General features: G+C 54.1%; 1 protein-coding gene across 1 annotated transcript in view; it reads left to right on the top strand.

Annotated features, from left to right (window-relative positions):
* Window positions 1–1,080: 1,080 nt before the first annotated feature.
* STUM (stum, mechanosensory transduction mediator homolog) overlaps window positions 1,081–24,102 on the top strand; it is a 49,330-nt gene continuing 26,308 nt past the window's right edge. Inside the window, exon 1 of the mRNA XM_057315434.1 lies at window positions 1,081–1,425. Coding sequence (XP_057171417.1) covers window positions 1,221–1,425 — 205 coding nt within the window. The 5' untranslated portion in view covers window positions 1,081–1,220. The remainder of the gene's footprint in view (window positions 1,426–24,102) is intronic.

Below are 24,102 nucleotides of genomic sequence, written 5' to 3'. Positions count from 1 at the left end.
CCTTCCTTTGACCCTGCGCGGTTTTAGGGTCCTCCGATCACTGTTATTCCTGGAGAAGGAGGGACACGGAGAAGGAAGTGGATATGCCTTCTTTCGATTATTCAGACGATTTGCGGAATATCTGGGTAATACCAACGCATCATCCGATCACCTTTTCCAGAAGTGGAGGTGAAGACCGCATTATTCAAAAACCCTAATTCAGGAGCACCTGGGTGGTTCAGTGGGATAAGCCTCGGATTCTTGATCTCAGCTCAGGTCTTGATCTCAGGGTCCCGAGTTGCAGCCCGCGTTGGGCTCCAATGCTGGGCAGGGAGCCTACTTAAAAAAAAAAATTCCCCAAAACCCTAATTCAGTGTGGGGCCTCCTGCTGCGGCTGAACCCTCTCGCTTCTACCAACTGTCTCATTGTCGACACTAGACGGCGCTGTGTCCTCGCCGGCTTTTTAACCACCACGTCGAGCACACAAAAGGCCAGGTTTTCCTCCAGGACAGTTCACGGTTTGGTTTCCCACATCCCAGCTTCCCGGCAGCAGGCGCATTTCTTCCCGCCTTCCGCTTGTGTGTGTGTGTGTGTATAGGGGACGGTCCCATCTTAACCAGCCTTGAACCTGTTTGAAAAGCCGCTTCTCCTGCTTTCAGCTTCGTTATCGACTGGAACGAAATCCATTTACAACGCAAGGAGTTGAAGGCCTACTAGGCAGCAGGCATGTGCGCCCCTGGCCTCCATCCGCCCAGCGCTCATCCAGCCCATGAAAGCACTTAGCTCCAGCCTATTGCGACAGGGCCCGCCGAGCACACCCGCCCCATTCGCGGTGTCCCGGGCCGAGGCTCGCGCCCGGCTCACCTGTTCCGGGGGGCGAGGTGCGTCCATCCCTCCCAGGAGGCGAACCGCGCGGGCTCCCTCCGCGGTCCTCTTCTACTTTCCTGCCTCCGCCCGGATGCGTAAGTGGCATTTTGTAGGGGGGAGGCGGGGAGAAGGGCGGGGAAGGGGCCCGGCGGGGAGGGGCGTCGGAGCGCTGTCGCCGGGTGTCGCGCCGCCCCCTCCGCCCCGCGCCGGGGTGTGGGCGCGGCGCAGCGCGCGGCAGAGGGCCGGGCGCGTGGGGACGCGGGAGTGCGGGCTTCTCGGCGAGCCGCGCGGCGCCGGAGCTCGCTGGCCGCCTGAGCTCGGCGCGGAGCCCGGGGCCCAGAGCCGCCGCCACCCGCCCCTGAGCGCGCCCCGCCATGGAGCCTTCGCACAAAGACGCCGAGACGGCGGCGGCGGCGGCGGCAGCGGCGGCGGCGGCGGACCCCCGCGCCGCGTCCTCGTCCAGCGGGGTGGTGGTGCAGGTCCGCGAGAAGAAGGGCCCCCTGCGCGCCGCCATCCCGTACATGCCCTTCCCGGTGGCCGTCATCTGCCTCTTCCTCAACACCTTCGTGCCGGGATTGGGTAAGACGCGGCTGTCGCGACCCCTGCGCCCCGGGCCCCGCCGCGGAGGGCACGGGGGACGCCCTCGGGTGGCGCCCGCGCGCGCCCCGGCCCGCGCTGCCAGCGCCCCCCCGGCGGGTGGCCGAGGCGCGCGGAGTGGGCGCCCCGGGGCTCCCTGACCCGCCCTTCACCTCCTCCCACCTGTGAGCGCGGTGGTCCGGCCCTGAGAGCCGGAACTTTGTTGGGGACCCCGGGGGCCCGCGGGCGGCGAAGCGGACGGCTCACCCGGCCCCCGCGAGGCTCCGTGCCAGACGCCCCGAAATTCTGCCCTTCGTCGCCCGCGCGCGCCCCCTCCCGCGAGCCCCTTCCTTCGAGGGGCGCGAGGCCCGGAGGGGGGAGCGCGGCGACGACCGAGCTCCCGGGCGTTAGAGAGGTCGGCCGAGCTGGGAAGTGGGGGACCAGCCGGGCTTCGGAGACACCCGGCGAGCCCGCCTGCCTTCGCGGGGTGCGGACCGTGCGGGGGCGAGTGTCCTCCGCCTCCTCCCGGGGTGTCGGCGATTCCGCCAGCACCCGCAGGGCTCCAGGGGAGGGGGACGGTCTCATTAGTTTGAATGCCCGTGGGTTTGGACCCTCTCGGCCAGAGGTGACCCCATAGCTCCCTCCCGTCCCTTCAGCTCCTGAGAAAGTGGGGAACGCGCCGATGTAATTCTGTGTGGGACTCTGGCTGCCCGGAGAGGGCCCTGATGGTCCCAGTGTCCCAAATATTAAAACAGGGTCCCGTCACAGAGGGGGGTGCCGACGGGTGCGGAGAGGGAGGGAACGAGAAGTTTCCCTGACCCTCCCTCTCCTGACCCCACCCCAAATCTCTGTCTGCGCGCCCTCCCCCAACTCCCGGCTTGCCTGCTTGGCACCCGTTGTTCTTGCCGGGCGCCCCCCCCACCCCAATTGCGTGCGGGACTGGGGCGGCCCGCACCTCGTGCCCTCCCCAGGAGAGAGCCTGCCCCCGCGCCAGCCAGCTGCCAGCGCTTGGCTCCAAGTTCCCAAGAACAGAGGTCAGCTGGAAGCCGTTTGCTGTTTTACTTCGGCCTTTCTCACGGCCTCGCGGTTAGCCAGTTCCCCGGGGCCCCCGCCGTGTCGATGGAAGCGAAGGTCACACCCATCCACGCAGGACGCGTTCACTTTCCCCTCGGTGCTTGCTTGTGCCCCCCCGCCCCACGGCTGCGGGGGCCAGGGCCGCAGATCTGTCTGAGCGAGAAGTTAGGTGGGCGGCAGCTGTGCTCCCCCCTCGCGGCGCGTCCAGCAGCCTGCCCCCTCCCCCCATCCCCGGTGTCCGGGGCCATGTCGCCAGGCCGGCTCTCTGCACGCTTAGACGCCGCAGGGACAGCTAGCAGTTGTTAATTTGTCAGGAATTCCCACCTGCTGGAGTACAAGCGCACCGCCTAGCCACCTCTCTGGGGACGCGAAGATCACCAGCGGGGATGGGTCTTCCTTCCACTTCTAAGTGGTGAAGTAAATGGCACTCTGTATGGTCTTTTGAGGGAAAAAGAGCATTGTGTTTCCCCCTTGGGAGGGGCTGCCCCCAGCTGCTGCTGGGTGAGGGGATTCCCCCCCCCCCCCCCCCCCCCCCCCGCGGCGGACCACCTGCAGGGGCCTTCCAGGCTCTCCCCTCCCTGGGTTATGCCCCTGCCCTGGGCATCCAGCTCCTTCCTCTAAGCACCTCCCTTTGTTAGATCAGAATCCTATGGGATTTTTCTAAGAAATCTTTCTGAGAAGCCAGAAGAAAATAAAGGGAAAATTAGCAAACTGCAAAAGTTAATAAAACGGGCAAGCCAAGGGTGTACAGGTTTCTGAGTTTTCAAGGATCAAATCCAGGCATTTTTCGCATTTTGTTTTGCTTGTCATTGCCCCATGGGCTAGGGCGCAGGCCCCCCCCTTCTGCACACCCAGGGAGGGGCTCCTGATCCCGAGTGGTGGTTCTCACCTGTAAGTCAAGGATGCCTGTCGCTCCGGGCAGTGGAGAGGACAGCGTGAAATTCTAGAAAGCTCAGGGGCTGGGCGCAGAGGCAGTCCTCCGGGGAGGGTGGGTTCCTCTTGCTCTTGGCCCTTCTGCAGAGCTGAGCACTGCCCCCACTCTGGCTGTGCGGGGGTGCTCTTTGGGACCCTGGCCTTGAGTCCTTGTGGATCTCTCTGCTCCCCTCAACCTGCGGTGGAGCCCGGGGTGACAATGCAGGCCACGTGAAACGCACAGTCGTTTTTTGCGTTTTGTTTTATTTTTTGTTTGTTTTTTTGTCCTCCATGGGTGGTGTGGCCCCAGCGCGTGGAAATCATCTCCTTGGCCTAGATCCCCTCCCCTAGGTCCTTCTGGCTCCTGTGAAAACTGAATATTGATGAAATGCACCTTTTTTTCAATGCATTTGCTCTCATTCATTCAACAAACGCAGAGCAACCACTACATACGTACCAGGCACTGGGGCGTGACGATGACTAAGTCCATTGAGGTGTCATAGACTGTTGGGGAAAATGGATGCAAACTTTGTTTGAATTTGATAAATGCTGTCATGGCTGCAGGGACAGAGTGTTTGCGCACAGCTAATTCTTCCTAGGTGGAAGTGGGGTTCAGAGAAAGCCTCCCAGAGGGGTCGTAGGAGGTGAGACCCTGCCCGGGAAATTAGCCACAGGGCCCCAAGCACTTGCTGTCCTCACCTTACTCCCACTCTTTGGAAACTGGTCAGACCTTTGGCCCAGGGATCGTTTCTTTTTTCTGGAAACTTCCTTCTCTGCAAGTCTTCTCATTTGCAAATCGAATGGGACAGAGGGGTGGGGGGTGGAGGAAGGCCTGTTTTTCCTCTGATGCGGGTGTTTCAGATTCATCCGGCTGAGAAGCCCAGTCCTGACCATCCCTGGGGCCTTGTCATCCAAGCAGCAGTGCTGTCACTCTGTGGAGGGATGTTTCCTCTCCTGGGAGGGGATGGGAAGCAGAAGTGATTTATGGCCGCTCTGACTCCTCACTGGAACAATACAAAACAAATTTTAAAAACGGATGACGGTAGGGGTGCCTGGGTGGCTCAGTCAGTTAAGCATTGGACTCTTGGTTTCCTTGGCTTAGGTCATGATCTCAGGGTGAGATCGGCTTCTCTCCCCCCCCCCCCCCCCCCCCCGCTCCTGTGCATACACACTTTCACAAACAAACAAATCTTTAAAAACATGGATGGTGGTAAAGAGAGTGCCCCTCTGCCCCGTTTTACTCAGTGACACGCTGCTAATACAGACTGTTGTCAGTCACTTCAGAGTCCAAAAACTAGGGCATTTATAAGTTTGTACACAATTATTCATATATATAGTGAAAGTTCATTGTTATGCCCCGGAATGGAAGGAGAGTTTGTCTGTTGGTTACGGGCAAAGTTATACTTTCATATTTAAAAATTTTATCTTTCTTGATTGACTTGGTAAAACGAAAATGTTGATAACTCAGATGGTGACAGGGAGGTGGTGGGGGGAGAGCTTCCCTTGACTGATAACCATTCCTTCAGACTAATGTTGGCCATAAATCTCCAGTTGGATATTCATAAATAATTATCTCTAATATACTGCCTACTCTTTGACACCCAACAGAAGTCTTGCTTCCCTGGTAAGACCACCACAGCCTGGCTCAGCTTCTCTCTGTCTTTCCTCTACCCCCAATGCTCAAACTGATGATGAATATTCCCCTAACTTGTGGCATCTACTGCTAACTTTTTTTTTAATTGTTTCATGAGTTTATTTTTTTTTAAGATTTTATTTATTTATTCGACAGAGATAGAGACAGCCAGCGAGAGAGGGAACACAAGCAGGGGGAGTGGGAGAGGAAGAAGCAGGCTCATAGCGGAGGAGCCTGATGTGGGGCTCGATCCCACAACGCCGGGATCACGCCCTGAGCCGAAGGCAGACGCTCAACCGCTGTGCCACCCAGGCGCCCCTCATGAGTTTATTTTTTGCCTCTGTAAATTAAGTTCCTTGAAAACAACAACCATTTTAAATTTCTCCTTGGTATAGTATGCTATATGTGAGTGAATATTGGCTAGAATTATACTCCTGGAATAGGCATTAGAGATCATCTGGTCCGATGCCTTTATTTTATATGTAAGTGTGGTGGTCCTGAGGATGCAAGGACCAAGGAAGTTTACATCCTATTTAACCTTTTTAAGGAAGTTATTTAAGTATGTATTTCAGTAAAACCAGAGAGTAAACCAAGAGAGAAGATATGAGATCCAGGAAACAAGGGATCCATTTCAGGAGAGCAATGAAAATCGAGGATAGAATTGTTCAGCAGCCTTGAGAGCAGGCAATCTTCTTTAGAGTGGGAGGACGAAGGCCCTAGGAAAGAGTTTTCTGAGAATAGTGTGAGAAGGGGACATTCCATAGAGCTAAGAGTATTGTTGGGACTGCCAGAAATTAAACCTTTGATAAAAAACAGAAGGCAATTAGCAACAGCAGTAAAGACAAAAGGCTATGCAAAAGCATTAAGATCCAAAAATTAAGCAAAAGGCCCAATTAGTTCAGAAGGTCAGCAGACTTCAAAAGAGAAGTATAAAAATATTCCAAACAATAAATGGAATGAGAAACAATTTGGAGGATATTGGGGATACAGTGTAGAAAACACATGTTTCTTCCACCAACAGTAAAAAAAGAAAGGTAATTAGCAACTTCAGGGAGACCAAAAATTTTTCATGAAAGGCATAGTTCAAATATGAAGCAAATCAAAATGTGGCCTGTTATGGAGCGAATGATGGAGTATAAAAACGGGGCTCTTTGAAGTGTATAGGGTCTGTGTCATTGGAACGGTGGTGCACAGTATGGGCTCTTAGCACCTCTTTGACTCTGCAGCAGGAATATTTGCTTAGTCATAGTAATATCAATGCTGCTCAGTGGTTTTCAACTTATAAAAGCAACCACAGACAAGGCACTGAAGACTGCTTAATAACAGCTATAAAGGAAGATGTAAAGTTTTTCTATCTTGACAATATAAAATGAAAACTATAGCTTGTAGAAGTTGGCAGGTGGATTGCGATAGATTATTGTTCCCAAGTATTCACTCTCCTCCCTGGAAAGAGGACAGCACATCCCCACCTGATTCCATATGGCTTGCCATGCTTCCTGTGGGAGGGGAATACTTCCTTCCCTGCCCACTGATAACGGGCTTGGCCACGTGACTTGCTTTGGCCAATCGAATGTGAGTGGCGGTGACTTATGCCATGACTGAGCAGACGCTTTAAGAGGCATTGTGAGGTCCTGGCATTGCTCTTCTCTTTCTCTCACGAGAATGGCAGGTCTCAGATGGGGGCTGCTCTTCGGTCTGCTTCCCAGAATAAAAAGGACATCAGAAGCAGGGCACAGCATGTTATATGAATAAGAAATAAGCGTGAGTTGCCGAGATTTGGTAGGAGTTAGCATTGTTCCTCTCCGAGCGCACCCTACGAAAGCTGACTGACATGAAGAGGGTAGGGTAGAGGTGTGAATACCCTCCTCTTATAAAGTGGGGGGATCAGGAGATGCTGTCTGTAGTGGGTAGACCGAGAGATAAAGGTTACCAAGGTGATCAGTGGATGCACTGAAATAGCGCTGTGTTGGGGCAGTGGGACGATCATGATATACTGGGATGATATTGGAGCAAGAGCAGCAGGAAGACGAGGGCTGATGCAAGTCAGCTGAGCTTGCAGATCATAGCAGAAAGTCAATGTCTAACGTCGATAAAACATGAAAAAGCAATATAAGGATACTCTGGAGATGAGAAAAACAGAAGAATTCCGTCTCTTTCTGACATCACCGTTGTTTCATTCCCAGCAGTGTACGTCCATGCTGACATTGTCCCCCCCTTTTAAAAATAGCCTCTCTAGATCTTTTCCCCACTGCCACTTCTTCCCTTGACAGTACGGTTCCCTGCAGGAGTTACCTGGGTTGGCGGTCACTGATCCCTCTCCTCTCGCTTTCTCTTGAACCCACGGTAGTCATTCTGCGTCCGTCACTCACCTGAATTGTACTTTCCAGGATCCCCAGCATCTCCGGGTTGCTAAATCCCGTGGCCAGATCTCTGTCTCCTTCTCCTGGAGTGCTCAGTAGCCTTGGACATGTTACCTCCCTCCCTCCCTGAAACACAATTTTCCTCTGGCTTCTGCCACACTTCCCTCTCCTGGTTTTTCTCTACCTCACAGCTCCTTCTCTGTCTCCCTTGCTTATCTTGGCAGCCTCCGAACGTGAGGGTCCCTGGGGCACTCGGGGCTCTTGATCTTGGCCTTGCCTTTGACCTTGTTCTTCTTCCCGCCTACACTGGCTCCTTTGATGTTGTCCGTCAGGCTTTCCTTTGCAGCTTTATACTGATCTCTCCCAAAGCCAGATCTCCAGCTCAGACTCCGGAGTCTTAGACCCAACTGGCTTCCCAGCATCTCCACTTGGAAACCACAAGGCATCTGAGACTTAACTTATCTAAAAACCAAGCTCGTGCTGTTCTTCCCAGACCTGCTTCTCCCTTCTTATTTCCCCTCGCAGCAAATGGCATCCCTCCAGGAGCTCAGGCCAAAAACCCGGACTCATCCTTGACTCCTTTTTTTCTCGCACCCCACGCCCAATCTGTCAGGAAACGCTCCTGGCTCTGCTTTCAAAATCTATTTGGTGTCTGACCACTTCTCACCATGCTGCTTCTGCCTTGCCGGTCCAAGCCCCATCTTCTCCTGAATGGTTGCAATGGCTCCATAACTGATCTGCTCACCTTTATTGATGTTTCTAGCGATCTCTCTTCAACAGGGCCACCAGGGCCATCCTTTGAAAACACGAGTGAGTCAGATCAGGTCATTTTTTGGACCTGGAAACCCTCCAATGGCTCCAAGTCACTCAGAGCAAAAGCTGAAGCTTTTATCATAACCCACAAGACCCCGGGCCAGAACTTTCCCGAAGAAAGATAACATGAGCCACAGGTATGATCTAAAATTTTCTAGTACCTATATCATAAAATACTAACAGGAACAGGTGAAATTCACTTCACTAGTATATTTTATTTAACTCAGTATAGCCAATATATTTAACCTCCAGTGCATATCAATCAAAATTACTAATGAAATGTTTAATATTTCTTTTTCACATGCTACGTTTTCACAGTCTTACAGCACGTCTCCGTTTGGACTAGTCCCGTTCCAGGGCCCGCAGCTCCAGAGCCTATGCCGTCCGCTGTCCTTCCGGTTCCCCTCCCGCTCCGCTCCGCTCCCTCTCACTCACTCTGTTCCAGCCCCACTGGCCTCTTCGCAATTCCTCTAATATTTAAGAGGCACCTTCGCACCTCAGAGCTTTTGTATTTGCTGTTCTTTCTGCCTGACGGACTCGTCCCACAGATACCTGTGTGGCTCCCTCATTCGCGTCCTGAGGGCTTTGCTCCAGTGTCGCGGACTCAGAGAGGCCACCTGTGTTGGGGGTGCTGGTGCCCCCAATAAGCACGGGAGACTGGGTGGCTTAAACAGCAGGACTTTATCTTCACCCTTCTGGAGGCTGGGCGTCTGCGTCAAGTGCGGGCAGGGCTGGTTTCTCCTGGGGCCTGTCTGCCTGGCCTGTAGACGGCTGTCTTCTCCCTGTCCTCACGCTGTCTTTGCTCTGTGCATGCATGTGTCTGGGTCCCAATTTCCCCTTCCTTCAAGGACACAAGTCATACTGGATTAAGTTCCACCCAAAGACCTCATTTTAACTTAAGCACCTCTTTGAAGATCTTATCTCCAGGGGCGCCAGGAGGCCCAGCCAGTTGAGCATCTGACTCTTGGTTTCTTTGGCTCAGGTCGTGATCTCGGGGTCGTGGGATCGAGCCCCATGTTGGGCTCCCTGCACAGCCTTAAGTCTGCTTAAGGTTCTCTCCCTCTGCCCGCCCCCCCACCTGTGTGTGCACGCGCTCTCTCTCAAATAACTAAATGAATCTTAAAAAAAAAAAAAGGATCTTGTCTCCAAATATAGTCACAGTCTGAGGTGCTGGGGGTAAGGAGTTCAACCTGTGGATTTTGAGGGGACACAGTTCAGCCGAGACACCTTCCCACATGATCACAAGATCTTACTTAAGATAGCAGCTCTCCCCTCCTCCCCACACGCCCTACTTTCCCTACTTCCTTTTCCTCGAGAGTACTCTCCCTATCAAACATACTGGATTATTTAACGTATCTTCTCTATTGTCTGTTTTTTTGTTTGGCTGGTTTTTGTCTGCTCGTTGCTATACTCTGCACCCTAGAACCGTGCCTCGCTCATGACAGGGGCTCCACGTATAGAAGCTTGCCTTTGGGAAGCTGGACTGAGCAGGGAGAGCTCTGACTAGAGGGGACTATTGCTTTCCCCTAAAAGCCCATTTTTCCTATTGGATTTTTAAAAAACTGCAACACCCGTATTACTTGCTTTTGGGGGGGGGGATAAGAATCAATGCCACAGAAAGAGAAGGGGCTTTTGTGTCACTGGTAGGAATGTAAATTGGGACATCTTTTCTGGAAACCAGTTTGGCATTTAGGTATCAAGAGTTTTTAAATGTTCATACCCTTTAGGTCAGTAATTCCACTTGCAGGACCTCATCCTAAGAAAACAACCAAAAACAGGGACAGAAAGTCATGCATAAAGATGTGCCATGAAGCCTTGTTTATAACACTGAAAATTATAAACAAACCGGGCGCCTGGCTGGCTCGGTGGGCGGAGCATGCAACTCTTGATCTCGGGGTCGTGAGTTCGAGCCCCACGTGGGGCGTAGAGATGACTTTATAAAAATGTATAATAAACAAACCCAGATGACAACAATAGAAGGTGGTAGAATATTATTTACCCACTGCAATGGTGTTTACAAAGAGTTTCTGATGGTGGGGCAGCAAGTTTTAGGAGAAAACGGGAAAAACGCAGTTGAAATTGTGCGGTCTGTAAGGAGCTCACATCTTTGGTATTTCCTTGATTCTAAGACACCTCCTTTCCCCACGGCGTGGATGTTTCTGAATGTGAGACTGATATCAAGAGAAATGGTTTCTTTTTTCTTTCTTTCCTAAAACATTGTTGATAAATTCACGGTGTGTTTCATGATCAATGGGATCTTAAAATCAAGAACATACAAGGTAGAAGACAGATAAATAGACGGATAGATAAAACCGGATGACACTGAGATGTTAACAGGTGGGGAGCGCCTGGGAGCTGTTTTCTTCTTTATACTTTTACACGTTCCCGAAATTTTCTTTTTCTTTCTTTCTTTCTTTCTTTCTTTCTTTCTTTCTTTCTTTCTTTCTTCCTTCCTTCCTTCCTTCCTTCCTTCCTTCCTTCCTTCCTTCCTTCCTTCCTTTCTTTCTTTCTTTCTTTCTTTCTTTCTTTCTTTCTTTCTTTCTTTCTTTCTTTTTTAAAGATTTTATTTATTTATTTGACAGAGAAACAGCCAGAGAGAGAGGGAACACAAGCAGGGGGAGTGGGAGAGGAAGAAGCAGGCTCCCAGCAGAGGAGCCTGATGCGGGGCTCGATCCCAGAACACGGGTATCACGCCCTGAGCCGAAGGCAGACGCTTAACGACTGAGCCACCCAGGTGCCCCACGTTTCCGAAATTTTCTAAAATGAACACAAAATGTATTACTTTTGTAATGAGAAAACCAGAATCAGCATTGTCTTGAGCAAACCCCCTTCTTGTAGGGTTACGATGGTCTAATGCACATTTCACAGTGTTTTCACAGCGGTGAAGTGCTGGGAAATGCCAGGGACAGTGGGGTCCCCGCAGGATTGTCTAGAGTCCAGTGTCCGCATGGTGCTGTGTCAGGTGTGGCAAAGGGGTCAGAGGCTCCCTGCCACTCTCGGAAGCCGAGTGACACCTGCTCCGTGAGTCTCCTGTGGGATGTGTCCCACTGTGGCTTGGGTCAGGGGTGACTGGGTCACGTTCAGTAACACCAACAGTGTCCCTGTTTCCTGTGAGATGTTGCAAAGGACCAACGTCTCAGAAGTGATCACCAGCGGATGCTACTGAGGAAGTCTGCATTTCAGGCGAGTGTGGCCAAGCGCCGAGCAGAGAAGAGCGACGTCCGAGGGCCTCCAGCAGCGTGTCACTGGCCGGGCATGCAGAGCGCTCCTGCTGCTGCCAGTCTATGCTCGAGCTGAGGACCACAGTCGAAGAAGACGTGGTCCCCACCCTCGAGGAGCTGGCCGGCCGACGGGAGGTGCGCTGTGATAAGTGCGTGTGCGAGTTAATGGAGGAAGGGCCCCCCGATGTGGTCCACCAAGGTGAGGGAACGCTTTCCACCGACGCTGGCTAGCAGGGAAATGAGCAATGGGCTGAACAGAATGACCTGGAGGGCAGGGGACGGAGTGACATTTCCAGCTGTGTGTCCAGTTCCTGAAGCCCCAAGTGCCATGGACGCTGGAGGGCCTCAGAGTTGGCTCTGGTTCTCAAGAGCACGAACCCTGAGCAGGTCCCTTCCCCTCTCTGAGCCTCCGCGTCTCCGTCCCTAGACTGGCGCTCAGGGCTCCCGCTCGGCCACCTCCCAAGGTCATTGTGTTCTGTACCCACTAAGCACTCCGTGGTCAGGGAGGTTTCTCCTCACCAGTTAGCTTCGGCCAAATCTCCTTTGTTCCCAAAGTCATTTCTAGGGCTGTTCTTGCAGTGGCCCCCCCGGGTGGGCAGGACCCCCGTAAGCACTTCCTGGTCCCTCAGAGCCAAGACCTGGCTCACACATCTGACACGCTGGGGGTGCCCTCCAGACCCAGGGCTCGAAGCTGACTTTACTGGTGGGTAAGAGGCTTTGGGAGCATGACTGGTGATGGGTGTGTGTGTGTGTGTGTGTGTGTATGCACACTCAAATGCCACCATAGGCTTTACCTTTACAGGAGGCACACGTGGGTGGCACCAAGCCTTGAAACCCCGTGGCCTGGGCAAGGTGGAGGTGGCCTTGGCGGGATGTACGTTGGGTGGGTGTGTCTTCTGCATGGGAGTGTCCCATGAGAACGGGGTGCGGGGCCTCCGTGCTAACCAGGAGCGAGGTGTCTAAGGGGCCGCTGAAGCGCTGGTGTGGGGACAGTATTTTCTTACTCCGATGGCAGAACACGGGATATAGTGGGCATTTATTGAAATTCATCGGAGAGGCTGCTTTCTTGGCGGGAGTAGCGGACACGAGACCAGGGCTGTCCCGGACCCTGGAATGTGGGTCAGGCCCGGCCAGGGTGCTCTGGGGGAGCCAAGCACCCCATGGGCTTTGGTCGTTGTTAACTGGGAAGCTCTACTCCCATGCCAAGAATCATTTGGTGTTTTTCGAGAACGGCCTGTCCTCAAACGGTGACAAAGGAAATGGCCCAACATTCCCAGGGCCGGGAAGCTTTAGGGCGGCCCCTGTCCCTGCATTTTAACCAGGAGGGGCCTCTTCCTCCCCCCTCCCCGGTGCCCTGACCCCACAATGTCACCTCGCCGACGCCTGCAGAGGCCCTCTTGCCACCTGGGTGCTGCTTGTCCTGGGCGCCTAATTGCCATGATTGCCACCTGTCGAATTAAATGTGCAGGCCTTAGAAAGACCGGAGGAGGGACAGCGTGCAGGAGACCTGTCACCCTTTCTGTCACCCCAGCTCTTCCTCCCTCGTGACACGCCATGGAGAGGAGTCCCTGGTCACTGCCTCTCTTGCTCCCGCGGATGGAAGCCCGTCCAGGGGCGCCACTTTCCCGACAGCTTTGGCTCACATCCTGTCCGTGTGTCACGTTCTGGTGATTCTTGCGCTGTGTCAGGCTTCTTGTTATTGTATTTGCTCTCGCGGTCTGTGATCGGTGAGTGTGACGCTGAAAGCTCACGCGGTTAGCGTTCTGCAGCCGCAGAGCCTTTCAAAATTAGGGTACGTGCTGTGTTTTGGACCCAGTGCTGTTGCACACCGGATAGGCCGCAGGGGAGTGTGAACGTGACTCTGGGGTCCTGGAGGCTGAGCAGTGCGTTCGACTTGCTTTACTGGGACCCTCGCTTTGTTGCAGGGCTCTGGCGCCCAACCCGCCGGATCTCCGAGGGCCACCTGCGCACACCGTAACAGTCACTCTTTCACAGGGTCCCATTCCGTGGTTTTCAGCAAACCCATCATCTTTTGTGCCTTCCCCCTTCCAGTCTTGCTCTCTGACCGCGTTCTTTCAGAGCCTAGGACGCGCAATGCGACAGAGCCTATGAATGCGGGGGCTTTCAGGGACGCTTCTGGCCCGGCCGCCCGGGGTTGGCGGGTGCAGGAACCCGTGTCTGGGCGGTGTGGCAGTGGGACACACGCAGGCAGGCAGCCTGGAGGCTCCCGAGACCGAAAAGCATCTGGAAGCCAGGAAGGAAAACATGACAGCGAGACACTAGCACCAAACCTGAACCCCAGGGCCTTTCCTGGGTGGAGAGACAGCCTCCCTGTGGGGACAGGCCGGCTCTGGCCACACCTGTGCGAGGGACAAGTGTCCCCCTTGGGCCTGGCGGACAAGGGCCCTCCCGGGTCACAGGGCGGTCAGTGTGGCTGGGGCATGACGTTTCCGTGCCAACAGGGTCTGTGTCCCCAGATTCCACCTCTGCTCCCGTCTCAGCTCTGACCACTTCTCCCCGCCGTCCATGGGCTCGGTTCCTACTCCACGCCGGGCCCACGGCACCCAGTGAACTTCCCCCCGCTATCCCCCACTGGTTTCTTTAGTGCAGCCAGGCCCCTTGCTTTCACACGGTGCTCCTGTGCCTGGGACCGCCTCCCCCCATCGAGGGAAGCACCTGCCCGGCCATCAAGGCCCATCTCAGATGGCCTCCTGACCCCTCTGTGTGGCGAGCTCCTCCTTCTGGCACTGTCAGGCCACTTAGGACCACTTAGGACATTCCTCTTGCTCCTCGGAAATTCTGGTTCCTCTGTTGCCTTAATCTTTCATATATATATATATATTTTTTTAGTTTTATTTATTTACATCATCTCTACCCCCACGTGGGGCTCCACCTCACGACCCTGAGATAAAGAGTTGCGCGCTCCTCTGACTGAGCCCGCCAGGCGCCCCTCTGTTGTCTTAATCTTGCGTGAATCGTTCCCTTGCGGGTCAGGGCTGTGTGTGACTTGCCTCTGCCTCGCCGGGCGCCTAGCACCCCGGTTGCATGCAAGCTAAAGTAAATGCATATTGATTTCCTGTTGTAAAGGTGGGACAGAGAGCGGCTCCCTGTTCCTTGAACCTAGGGACCCCAAGCCCAAGGGACACAGGCTTTCATGTCACTCCTCAGCCTTCCCAGCACAGAGGGAAGTGGGGGACAGAGTTCCAAGGTTGCAGGCAGCGTGTGTGTCTCTGAGGAATCCTTGGTGTCCCGGCCGCTCAGGGGAGGGACGTGGGGCAGAGGAGGGGTGTTGGCTGCCCCTTTGCTGGGACAGAGCACCTGCTCTGTGGGGGGTCCATTGGGACAGTCCCAAGCTTACTGAGAAAAGCCACGCCACCATCCATCCTTTCAAGTGGTATAGCTAATCGCTAATGGCTGAGAAGTGGGGGGGGGGGGGCCGTGGAGACGATCTGTCTCAGCAAACCGTTTTAATAAAGATTGCTTTGGGCAATAGCCATCCAGTTAAATCTAGCGGGAAATTTTCATGGGGAGCAGGATCATTGCAGGATCTTGAAGTGCTTCCACAGAACGCTCGCAATTTGAAAAGGGAGTAATCATACAGCATCTCGACCGAGTGAACTGAATAGTATCACCTGGACCTTGAAAACATGACACCAGATGAGGGAAGCCAGTCCCAAAAGACCCCACACTGTACGGTTGCATTTATATGAACAGTCTAGAATGGACCGACGAATAGAGGCGGAGGGCAACGTGGCCGAGGAGTGTGGCAGGGAGCACATGGGGGGACTGCTAATGCCTAGGGGGGTTCTGGGGTGGCAAAAACGTCCTAAAATGGACTGTGCTTGGTTGCACGCTGCATTATGAAATGGGTGAAAGCTATGGTATGTGAATTATATCCCAATGAAACGGTTTAAGGATAAGCATCACGGAGGTGGGACAGACAGACATCTGCCTCCTGGTAGGTCCCCTGGGAGGGACACAACATCACCTGTGCAGGATCCCAACCTGGGGTGCATGGCCCGAATCTACCGAGCAAGGACCAGAGGAGCCCACGCTGAGGGGCATTCTACAAAAACCCAGCCGGTATTCTTCAACGGCATCGTGGTCACGAAAGATTAAAGAAGACTAAAAAAACTTGAGAACTGAATGCAAAGCATAATCTTGGATTGGATCCCGTGCCGGAGGAGTAAAGGAGCCCAAGAGAGACGTTATTGAGACAACTGGCAAAATTGGAATATGGGCTGTCGATTAGATCAGTATTGTATCCATGTTACGATTTCCTAAAACCAGTAACTGGGCTGTGAATATGTACAGACACAACTTCGTTGCTAGAAACACATTGAAGTATTAAGGGGTGAAGAGCCGTGATGTATGTAGCCTATTCCAAGGGGTTCAGGAAAAATAAATAATAATATGGAAGAAAGAGAATGACAAACGTAGCGAAGTATTAAGAATTGGTAATCTGGATAAAGGGGAGGCAGGAGTTCCCTGTATTATTCCTGAAACCTTTCTGCAAGTGTGGACGTATTTTAAAATGAAAGTTATAAAATTATATAGTTAAAAGCCAAATAACGCTCAGACTGTTCAGACATGGCAATTGCAGCTAAATCCTAAGTACTGTACCCTAAGGAAGTTCTTTCTTATCACCTGAGGTCTGCCGGTTCTCACTAACTCGGGGGCCATCTGGGGCCTCTGGGACAGAATCATTGGAGAGGTGGCATTGGTGTGCAGGGCCCAGATCCCCAGAAGAGGTTTTCCCCGGGACGCCTACCCTGCAGACCCCAAGGTCACGCGGAAGGTTATTGCAGGCCTTCGGGAGTGTGAGCTGTCCCTCTGTCCCATCAGCGCAGGCTCGGGTATGACAGAACTGAGTTTCCCAGGAGGCTGGGAGATACAAGGAGCACGTAGCGAGCTTCCCTTGCAGCGGCCGGTTGGGACTAAGCCCGCTGCTTGTGCAGCCTGCCTCTGGGGTCGACCAGGAATCTGAACGCTGCCGCCACAGCTGGAGCAGGTCCTGATGCCTCAGATCTCTTCTGGAGAAGTCTCATTTCTTGGTTATTCCTGGGTGACAGCTCCCTGTGGCGTCCGAGAATCATTCATGGACCTCAAAGAAGCCAACCTCAAACCAACCGCCAATGTGTGTGTCATGCCGTCACACCAGGAGAGCGTGGGAGAGCCTCCACTTATCCTTGGCTCCGAGGGGTCCTGTGGTTGAACATGCAAGTGGAATCTTCCAGAAATCACTCCGTGGCCTGACTCAGAAGTGGAAAAGAAATGAACAAAAACATAACCATCTTAGGCCCCAATAACTGGGGTTCTTAGAGGTCGGAAGCAGAAAGGGGGCCGTGGAGGACGCACCAAATCTCGCAGGTTGGGTGAGGCCAGGTTTGGTTGGTCTCGGGCCTCCATGCCTGGGGCTGGACTCCGAGTTTGATACATCCTGAGAAGAGGGGCCTTGGTGCTTGGGAATTGATCTGAACTGAAGGAAAGCTGAGAAAAGCCATGGCTTTGGCAAGATACCCGATCGCTTGCACCCACTCTTGGATGGGACTGTTGTGTGTTTTATCTTTCCTGAGAGCTCTCCCTTGAGCCCAATGCAGCCGATGCTGAGGGATGTTCTCACGCTCCCTGTGTGGGCTCCCCTGAGGATTCAAGGGCCGGCTCTCCCCTGTGTACGTCCTCAGGCATGCTCGGAGACTGACCAGAGCACTCCTCGAAGGCAGACCAGGGGAAGGCAGCGGGCGAGCACCTAGGTCTCCCCAGTGCTGTTTGCATCCCATCATTTCACATTCTGTTTGGGGTTCCCCACACACCACCCCCGACCAGCACCAGTCGTGATTCTTACAAGTCTGGAGATCGATAACACTGACTGGGGGGAGGAAGTGGAGTGGTGGGTAGAATGTGCTTTAAAATCAAGCAGCTATGCTTTCGGATCATCTGGTCTACCTGCCGCTCTCATTTTCGGCTTTCCCATTTATCCTGTGGGTTGGTCTTGTCTCTTTGATGACACCTTTTCTGCGTGTCTCTCCTGACTGTTGGTCCAGCGCAGAGCACGCAGCAGGATCCCAGCATACCTGCTGGCCGATAATGAGCCGGGAAGGAGAGTGTGGCCTCTGCCGGGCTAAGAGCCCGTATCCCGGCTTTTCCTTCCGGCTCTGCCGTGAGGGCGCCATGCGCTGGTGGAGCTCACTGTCCCTGTCCAGGCCCCTCTTTGTACCTGTTCGAAGCAGGGGTGCTTATTAGTCCTGCCTCTTTGTGCCGAGATAGTCGAAGATATCAGATCAGGGCCATTGGCAGCCTGTACCTTTAAGTCAGGAGGCAAATGGAGGCTCTGCTCCAGTCGCTCGTCTTGCTGGTCCTGGCTGATTTCATGCTTTCATGTTCTGAAGGACTGAGCCCTGCCGTTGCAGAGATGGGCAGGAGAGGATCCTTCCACCGCCTGTCTCCCTGGCCCCGCATCTCTTCCCTGGCCTGCCCTGAGCCCGGAGTGCGGGCCTGCCTCGCCGGCCGTAGGTGTGTTGGACAGAGAGGCCTTGGGCGGGGATGGAGGAGAGGGGGAGAGAGGTAGGGCGTTGGCTCCTCCGGCTTCCTGCCTTTGACCATGGCTTCTGCCCTCCAGCCCTCTCCAGACTCAGACAACTCCCCCTTCCCTCTCCCTGGGCCTTCAGGCCCAGCCTGGGAACGGCCTCCTGCTGCTGCGGGTCCCCAGCATTTCAACTCTCCCTGTGGTCCCTTCCACCCCGACCTCTGTCAAAGCAACAGCCCCTTCATTAAGAGCCTGGCTCAAGCCCGGTTCCTGCCGGGACCCCCTGGGTGCAGAGCTGGTGTTGCGGGCTTCACGGGGCTGGGGGATCCCGACCTGCCAGCTTGGCACCATGACCACCCCCACCCCCCATTTTCCTACAGAAGTTGGTTCTAGCACAGTCTTCCTCCTGGAAGCTCTGGAACAGCCAGTACACAGAGCCGGAGCTTCCTGCCAGCTGAGTGTGGGCGTCCAGCTTCCAAATGGCTCTCATGCTCGTGACATGCCGCGTTCCCAAGTGGGCCGGGGGGCCGGGCCGAGCGCGACTCCCTGGCGTCCCGGCGGGGGGTCCTCTTCCGTGTGTCCTGTACGGTTTTCACACTCTCGCCTCCTGACCAGCCAGGTGCCCCCTTCATTTGCTTTCCCTCTGGACTGCCCCCCACGCCGCCTCCCCCCTTCCCGCCTTCCCCACGGACTGCAGACGTCGAACTTGGAGGAACTCGCTCCCCACCCATCAGTGATACTTCTGGATCTGTCTCTGCTGTGATGATCACTTCGGAAGAGGCACCATCTGGCTACTGCTGGCACCCCCTCTTTCGCTTCCTTAGATAACCAGAAGGCACCACAAGCCGATCACCACCTCTGTCCAGCGTACTCTCCGCTCCCTAAGACCCAGCGTTTTGCTTTTCGCATCCCCATTCCCTTCGGCTCCCCACCCCGCCCCTTTGGAGCCTGGGACCCGGCAAAGAATGAAGTCCTCACTGCGTGGTTCGATGTTTCTTCCTCTTCACACAGAAAGAACCCGCAGTGTTTGAGTTGCTAAGGCCCCCAGTGATTCCTCATTATGAGAAGAGTCATCAAAACACACCCGTTACGTGTAAAGTCTTCACAAAAGACACGGAAAATTAGCACGCCGTCTACTTGCATACTTGCAAGGAGCCCCTTTGCGAGCCGCACCAATTGCATTTTTAAAAAGCAGAGAGGTCCGAGCTGGGTTCTTCTGAATCCGGTTTGCTCCCCCTCCTGCGTGATCTGTGTGCAGACTTCTGAGAAGCAGGCTTTATAATAGCGATCCAGCCAGGCGAACTCACAGCGGCAGAAGCTTATGCAATGGCTAAAAACCTATGAGTTAAAAATGGAATCGTCTTGCAGGGTGGGGAAGGTAATAATATCAGCGATGTGAAAATAGCAAGTAAAAAATTAGTATTTCAGCAACGCAGGTCTCTTACCCACATTTTTCTGCACCCGGAGAGCTTGGTGTCATTTTCCAGAATAAATCCAAAGTGCGAGCTCTCACTAGAAAAATAAAACTTTGTTTTCACAGGTTCAACCCTCCGTCCCCGTGAACCTGGGGTCGGGAGCCCTTTTTACTGACTTCCGGCCCTCACGCCGCAAAACACATTTTGTGTTTGTTAGAACCTGTATGTTCACTAATGCTCATAAAGGAGCAGATTTTAGATTTTTATAAGTGGGTTTTGTTAATTTGCTATTTTAAAAATACTTGTGAGACCTTTACAGTTGCCATGGTGATATAATTTCCATAAACATGATTTTTTTTGGTGGGGATTTTTGCACATTGAAGGCTGAGGTTGATACGCAGTGTTGGGGGGGAAGTAGGTGGTGAATTTGGCAGCCGCCCCATTGCTGCCTCCCTCAAATGCTGCAAATCTGATTCCAGGGGTCCACGTCATGGCAGAGACCTAGCCCCCTAATCACCACACCCGACACTTGAGGCTTCTGACCAGGCCCAGGGGAGAATGGGGCCCACCACCGGGTGGTGGGTCACGGGCACCTGCTTGGCCCATCCGTGGTCCTTTCCATGTCAGAGTGACTTGCACTCTCTCACCAAACCTTCCCAAAGCCTTGGAGGACCCGACCTTGGAGCTGCCCGAGGGGTGGTAGAGAGCCTGGAGACTCTAACCCCTTGAACAAATTTCATCCCCCCCCCCCAAAAAAAAATTCCATTTTAATTCACAATACTGCTAAGATGCTGGACGTTTGCAATGGAAAAGAATACGAAGTAAAAATGTAAAAAATATTAGCTGTTAAAACAAGAAGACATTGAATAAGAAAGCATTTTACAGTCCTCTAGAATGCCTGTAGTTGAGAAAAAGCAGGTTTAATTAGAAGAAGAGTTTAATGGTCTCAGTGCCACCAAACTTCATATCAATGATGCTAGACATTTGCTTTGGCTCACAGTCTTCCCCATTAAGCTTTATTTCCCAGAGAATGGAATATACAGAGAGATGAAGGGAGAGGCAGAACAAATAAGAGAGAAATTTCTAATAACTAAGAATGTTTGGGGAGAAAAATGGCCAGAAGAAGGAGTTGCAGGTGGAAGTGTGTCAGCCTGAGATGACAGAACAGAGGCTCTGCGGTGTCGGGCCGGGCACTCGATGCCAGGCGCTGCCTAACTGAGCTGAGGGGTTTGAATCATACAGAGTCATGAATCATAAGGAATTATGAATTACTAGAAAGCCATTGTGTTGACTGTTTTTATTTATGTAGTACCAGAAATTCAAACAGGGCCACCCAGAGGAGAACGTGCCAGACTCCCCGAGTGGCGGAGTTCCCCCATCTCCATCTCTTGCAAGCCGAACCACGGTGTCCGGGAGAGGTTGCGTATGCACGTGTCCGCTGGCACGCTGATGGATGCCCGAAATGTGCACTGAGCAAGGCCGTGTTGGGAAGTTCGCTAGAAAGGCGCAGAGCGCGGCACACAGTCTTGTCCTCGCGAAGTGGGAAAGGCCAGTGGACTGGCCCGTCTACAGGAGTCTGTGGCTACAGCGGCTGCTGCCGACCTAGGGTTCGTTGAGTGTGTCTGTCGAAGAGGAGGAAGACGAACCCGGAGCGTGGGCTGACATTCTGTGCATCTGGAATAGTGAGGCAGGGCTCGCCCTGGGGAGGTCCGGGCTGAGCCCCACTGTGGACGCCAGGCCGTGAGCTGGTGCCTGGGCTGCGGGGCTGTGGCAGGCTGGCAAGGTTGGGGGGGATGGCGTGCTGCTTAGAGGGCTCCCCAGGCATTTTTGTTTGCCCTGAATTGCCGGAGGAGTTTGGCAGGTCACGCGGCCGGAAAGTGGCTCACCGTCCCAGCCGGAGCGGGCCCCAACGCCCGCGCGACGCCCGCCTCTCCTTGTAACACACATTTAATGTAAAGGGTTTTTTTTTTTTTTTTTTTAAATAATGCCTCGGTAGCAGGCAGCTTGGCTCTCGGCTGGGGCTGGTGGGAGGTGAGGAGGAGAGGGGAGGCTCCTGCTGAGCAGTATTGCAGCATCCCAGGACTGATGCAGGGGTGGGGGGTGGTGGGCACCTCCCTCCTCTTTGGGTCAGTGCGTGGTGCAGTGGGGAGCTTTGCCCTCTGGCATGGCCTTCTGAGATGCTCCCCTCGTCAGGAGCGGGAAGCTTTCATCCTTTGGCAGGAAACAGTCCAACCACCTGCTGCACTGCCCAGAGGAGGGGACGTGGGAGAGAGAGAGCCCCTGCGGGTCCTCAAATGGAAGAGCATTTGATGATGGCGAGCCAAGGATCCAGAATTTTCGTGCGCAAGTGCTTCCCTGAGTCTTGGTGACCGCTTGCCGGCTATTACTAATTTGTTTTGCTGGGGGAATCCCTCCTGGATCCCACTGTACCACGGGAGAGCTGTGTGACCTTGGGCAAGTGACTTAACCTCTCTGTGCCTCAGTGTCTTCGTCCGCAACACGGGGGCAATGACAGGACACGCCTCACAGGACTCTTGAAGATGAAATGGGTGGTTACACAGAAACTGCTTGGAATAGAGCCCGGAGCAGAGCGAGGATCCCATGTCTTTTCCAGGCTCCAAAGGCATTGATTCTTGTCTCTCCCCGCTCCCCCGTGGTGCAGCCTCCCGTAACCACCATTCTTCTCTGTCACTGAACTTGGTGCTTTTTTGATTGCACACGTGCGATCACGCAGCGTGGGTCTTTCTGTGTCTGGCTTAGATCACGGAGCCGCAAACCCTCCAGCTTCATTCATGTCGCAAACGGCAGTTTTATTCTGATTTTGAAGCGGGATAAGATTCCACTGTGAATATTCCACATTTTCTTTGTTCGTCTGTCGACGGACGTTTAGCTTGGCCAGTAGGCTGCGCTGAACATCTCTCTGAGACGGTGATTTCATTCCTAGACGTGAAATCACTGGGGCATACGGTGCTTCAAGTTTTTGAGGACCCTTCATGCTGTTTCCCAGAGCGGATTCCCAGTCCGCATTCCCACCGACTGCGCCCCAGGGTCCCTTTCCTCCACATCCTCGCCAGCACCTGTCGTCTTTTCGATGATGGCCATTCAGACAGGTGTGAGGGGAGAGCTCCTCGAGGCTTTGATTTGCGTTTCCCTGGTGATTCGTGATGTTGGTGTATCGGTTGGCCACATGCACGTCGTTGTTGGAGAAATGTCCGTTCAGGTCCTCTGCCCATGTTTTAATTATTTTTTTCCGGTTAAATGCTACTCTCATCTGGGAATGTGTGTTGGGGTGGGGCCAGCCCTGCCGCCGTGGTAGCTTCGAGAGGACGGATGCTGTGGGAACCAGCAGGACCCCTAGACTGCGGGCCGGTGGCACCAAGGACGGTCCGTCCTCCGCTCTGCTCCCCCCGAGGGTGACCCCCTGGCTCACAGCAGGTGCTCAGTCATTTCGGAACAGACTAACTAGCCAGGGACACGGCCAACGTGAGGTCCTGTGAACCTCAGGGTGCATCAGAATCTCCCAGGAAGGCTGTTCAATGTCCAGTTGCATTTTTGAAAAAAGAACCCCCTTTGAGAAACACTCACTGCTGGGGAGCCTCAGCCTGTGACGCCCTCAAATGCCCCCGAAGCCGAGCCCGGGGAGGAGGAGCAGGAAAGCAGGAGTGGGCGCGATAGCAGGGTCTGCCGCCCACCCTCTCTGCCTTCAAGGCTGGGAGGCGAGGGTGGCATCCCACGCCGGAGGCCTTGGTCTGCCCTGTGTGGTGGAAACACCAGGGAAGCCTGGGGCCTTCCCGGGAGAGAAGCTGTGGTCAGATTTGGTCTAAAGCATGTTTTACTTGGAACCGCTCTGCAGGGAATGGTGAGCCCAGTGGTTCCTGGAAATGCCGAAAGGACAGGACAGCCCAGGACAGGGCTGTAGCTCGCTGGTCCCTTGAGCTGTGTCCAGCTGTCAGGGCCCCTCTCGCCCCCTCCGCCTGAACGGGGGCCTTCTGGGGTCCCCTCTTCCCAAGTACCCTCCCTGCTCGGAGTCTGCAGGCTGCCGGGGCCAGGACGGTGCCCCTCTTTCTGCCGACGGCCCTCGCCCTGAGCTCTGACAGTGGCGCCTCTGGGTAATTAAAGCAGCTAATCGGGTTTTCCTTGAGGCTCCAAATGAGACCTTTGGAGAACAGCGGCTGGTTTAACCTCAGTAGCCCAAGAACAGGCAGAATGGAGCCGGGCATGGAGGAATGTGCTTTTATGGAGATGTGTGTTTGAAGATACATCTGGGATTTGTTTCTTAGCAACGGGGCTCCTCCAGAGCACGCGGCAGTGTCAGAACACCCAGCGGTGCCCACAAGCACCATATAAAATACAATAAAAATCTGGAGAGTAGGAGAGAAGATCTAAGCAGAGTGCCTCCAGCAGGAGAAAAAAGCTCAGAATCTTGAGTCAGTGTTGTAGACTCAGGTATAGACCAGAGACGGGGTGTAGACCAGAGTGGTCTCGGGGGTGGGTGGGGGAGTTTGCTAATCTACCTGCTGAGCCACGTGCCTCCACGGGGTTCCCTTCCTCTGACCAGCATCCCCTGGGAGCTCCTCTCTGGTCACACCTCCCTCCTTCCCCGGCACTCGGAGCCTCCAAATGGCCTTCTAGAGTCTGAACTGGAGGAGATATCAGAAAGACCCAAATCCAGGGGCGCCTGGGGGGCTCATTTGGTGAAACATCCCACTCTTGATTTTGGCTCAGG

This window comes from Ursus arctos, unplaced genomic scaffold (assembly GCF_023065955.2).
Source record: "Ursus arctos isolate Adak ecotype North America unplaced genomic scaffold, UrsArc2.0 scaffold_2, whole genome shotgun sequence".
In the NCBI taxonomy this organism is placed as follows: domain Eukaryota; kingdom Metazoa; phylum Chordata; class Mammalia; order Carnivora; family Ursidae; genus Ursus; species Ursus arctos.
The sequence above is the reverse complement of the archived record's forward strand: the minus strand, read 5'-3'. Positions and strand labels throughout refer to the sequence as shown.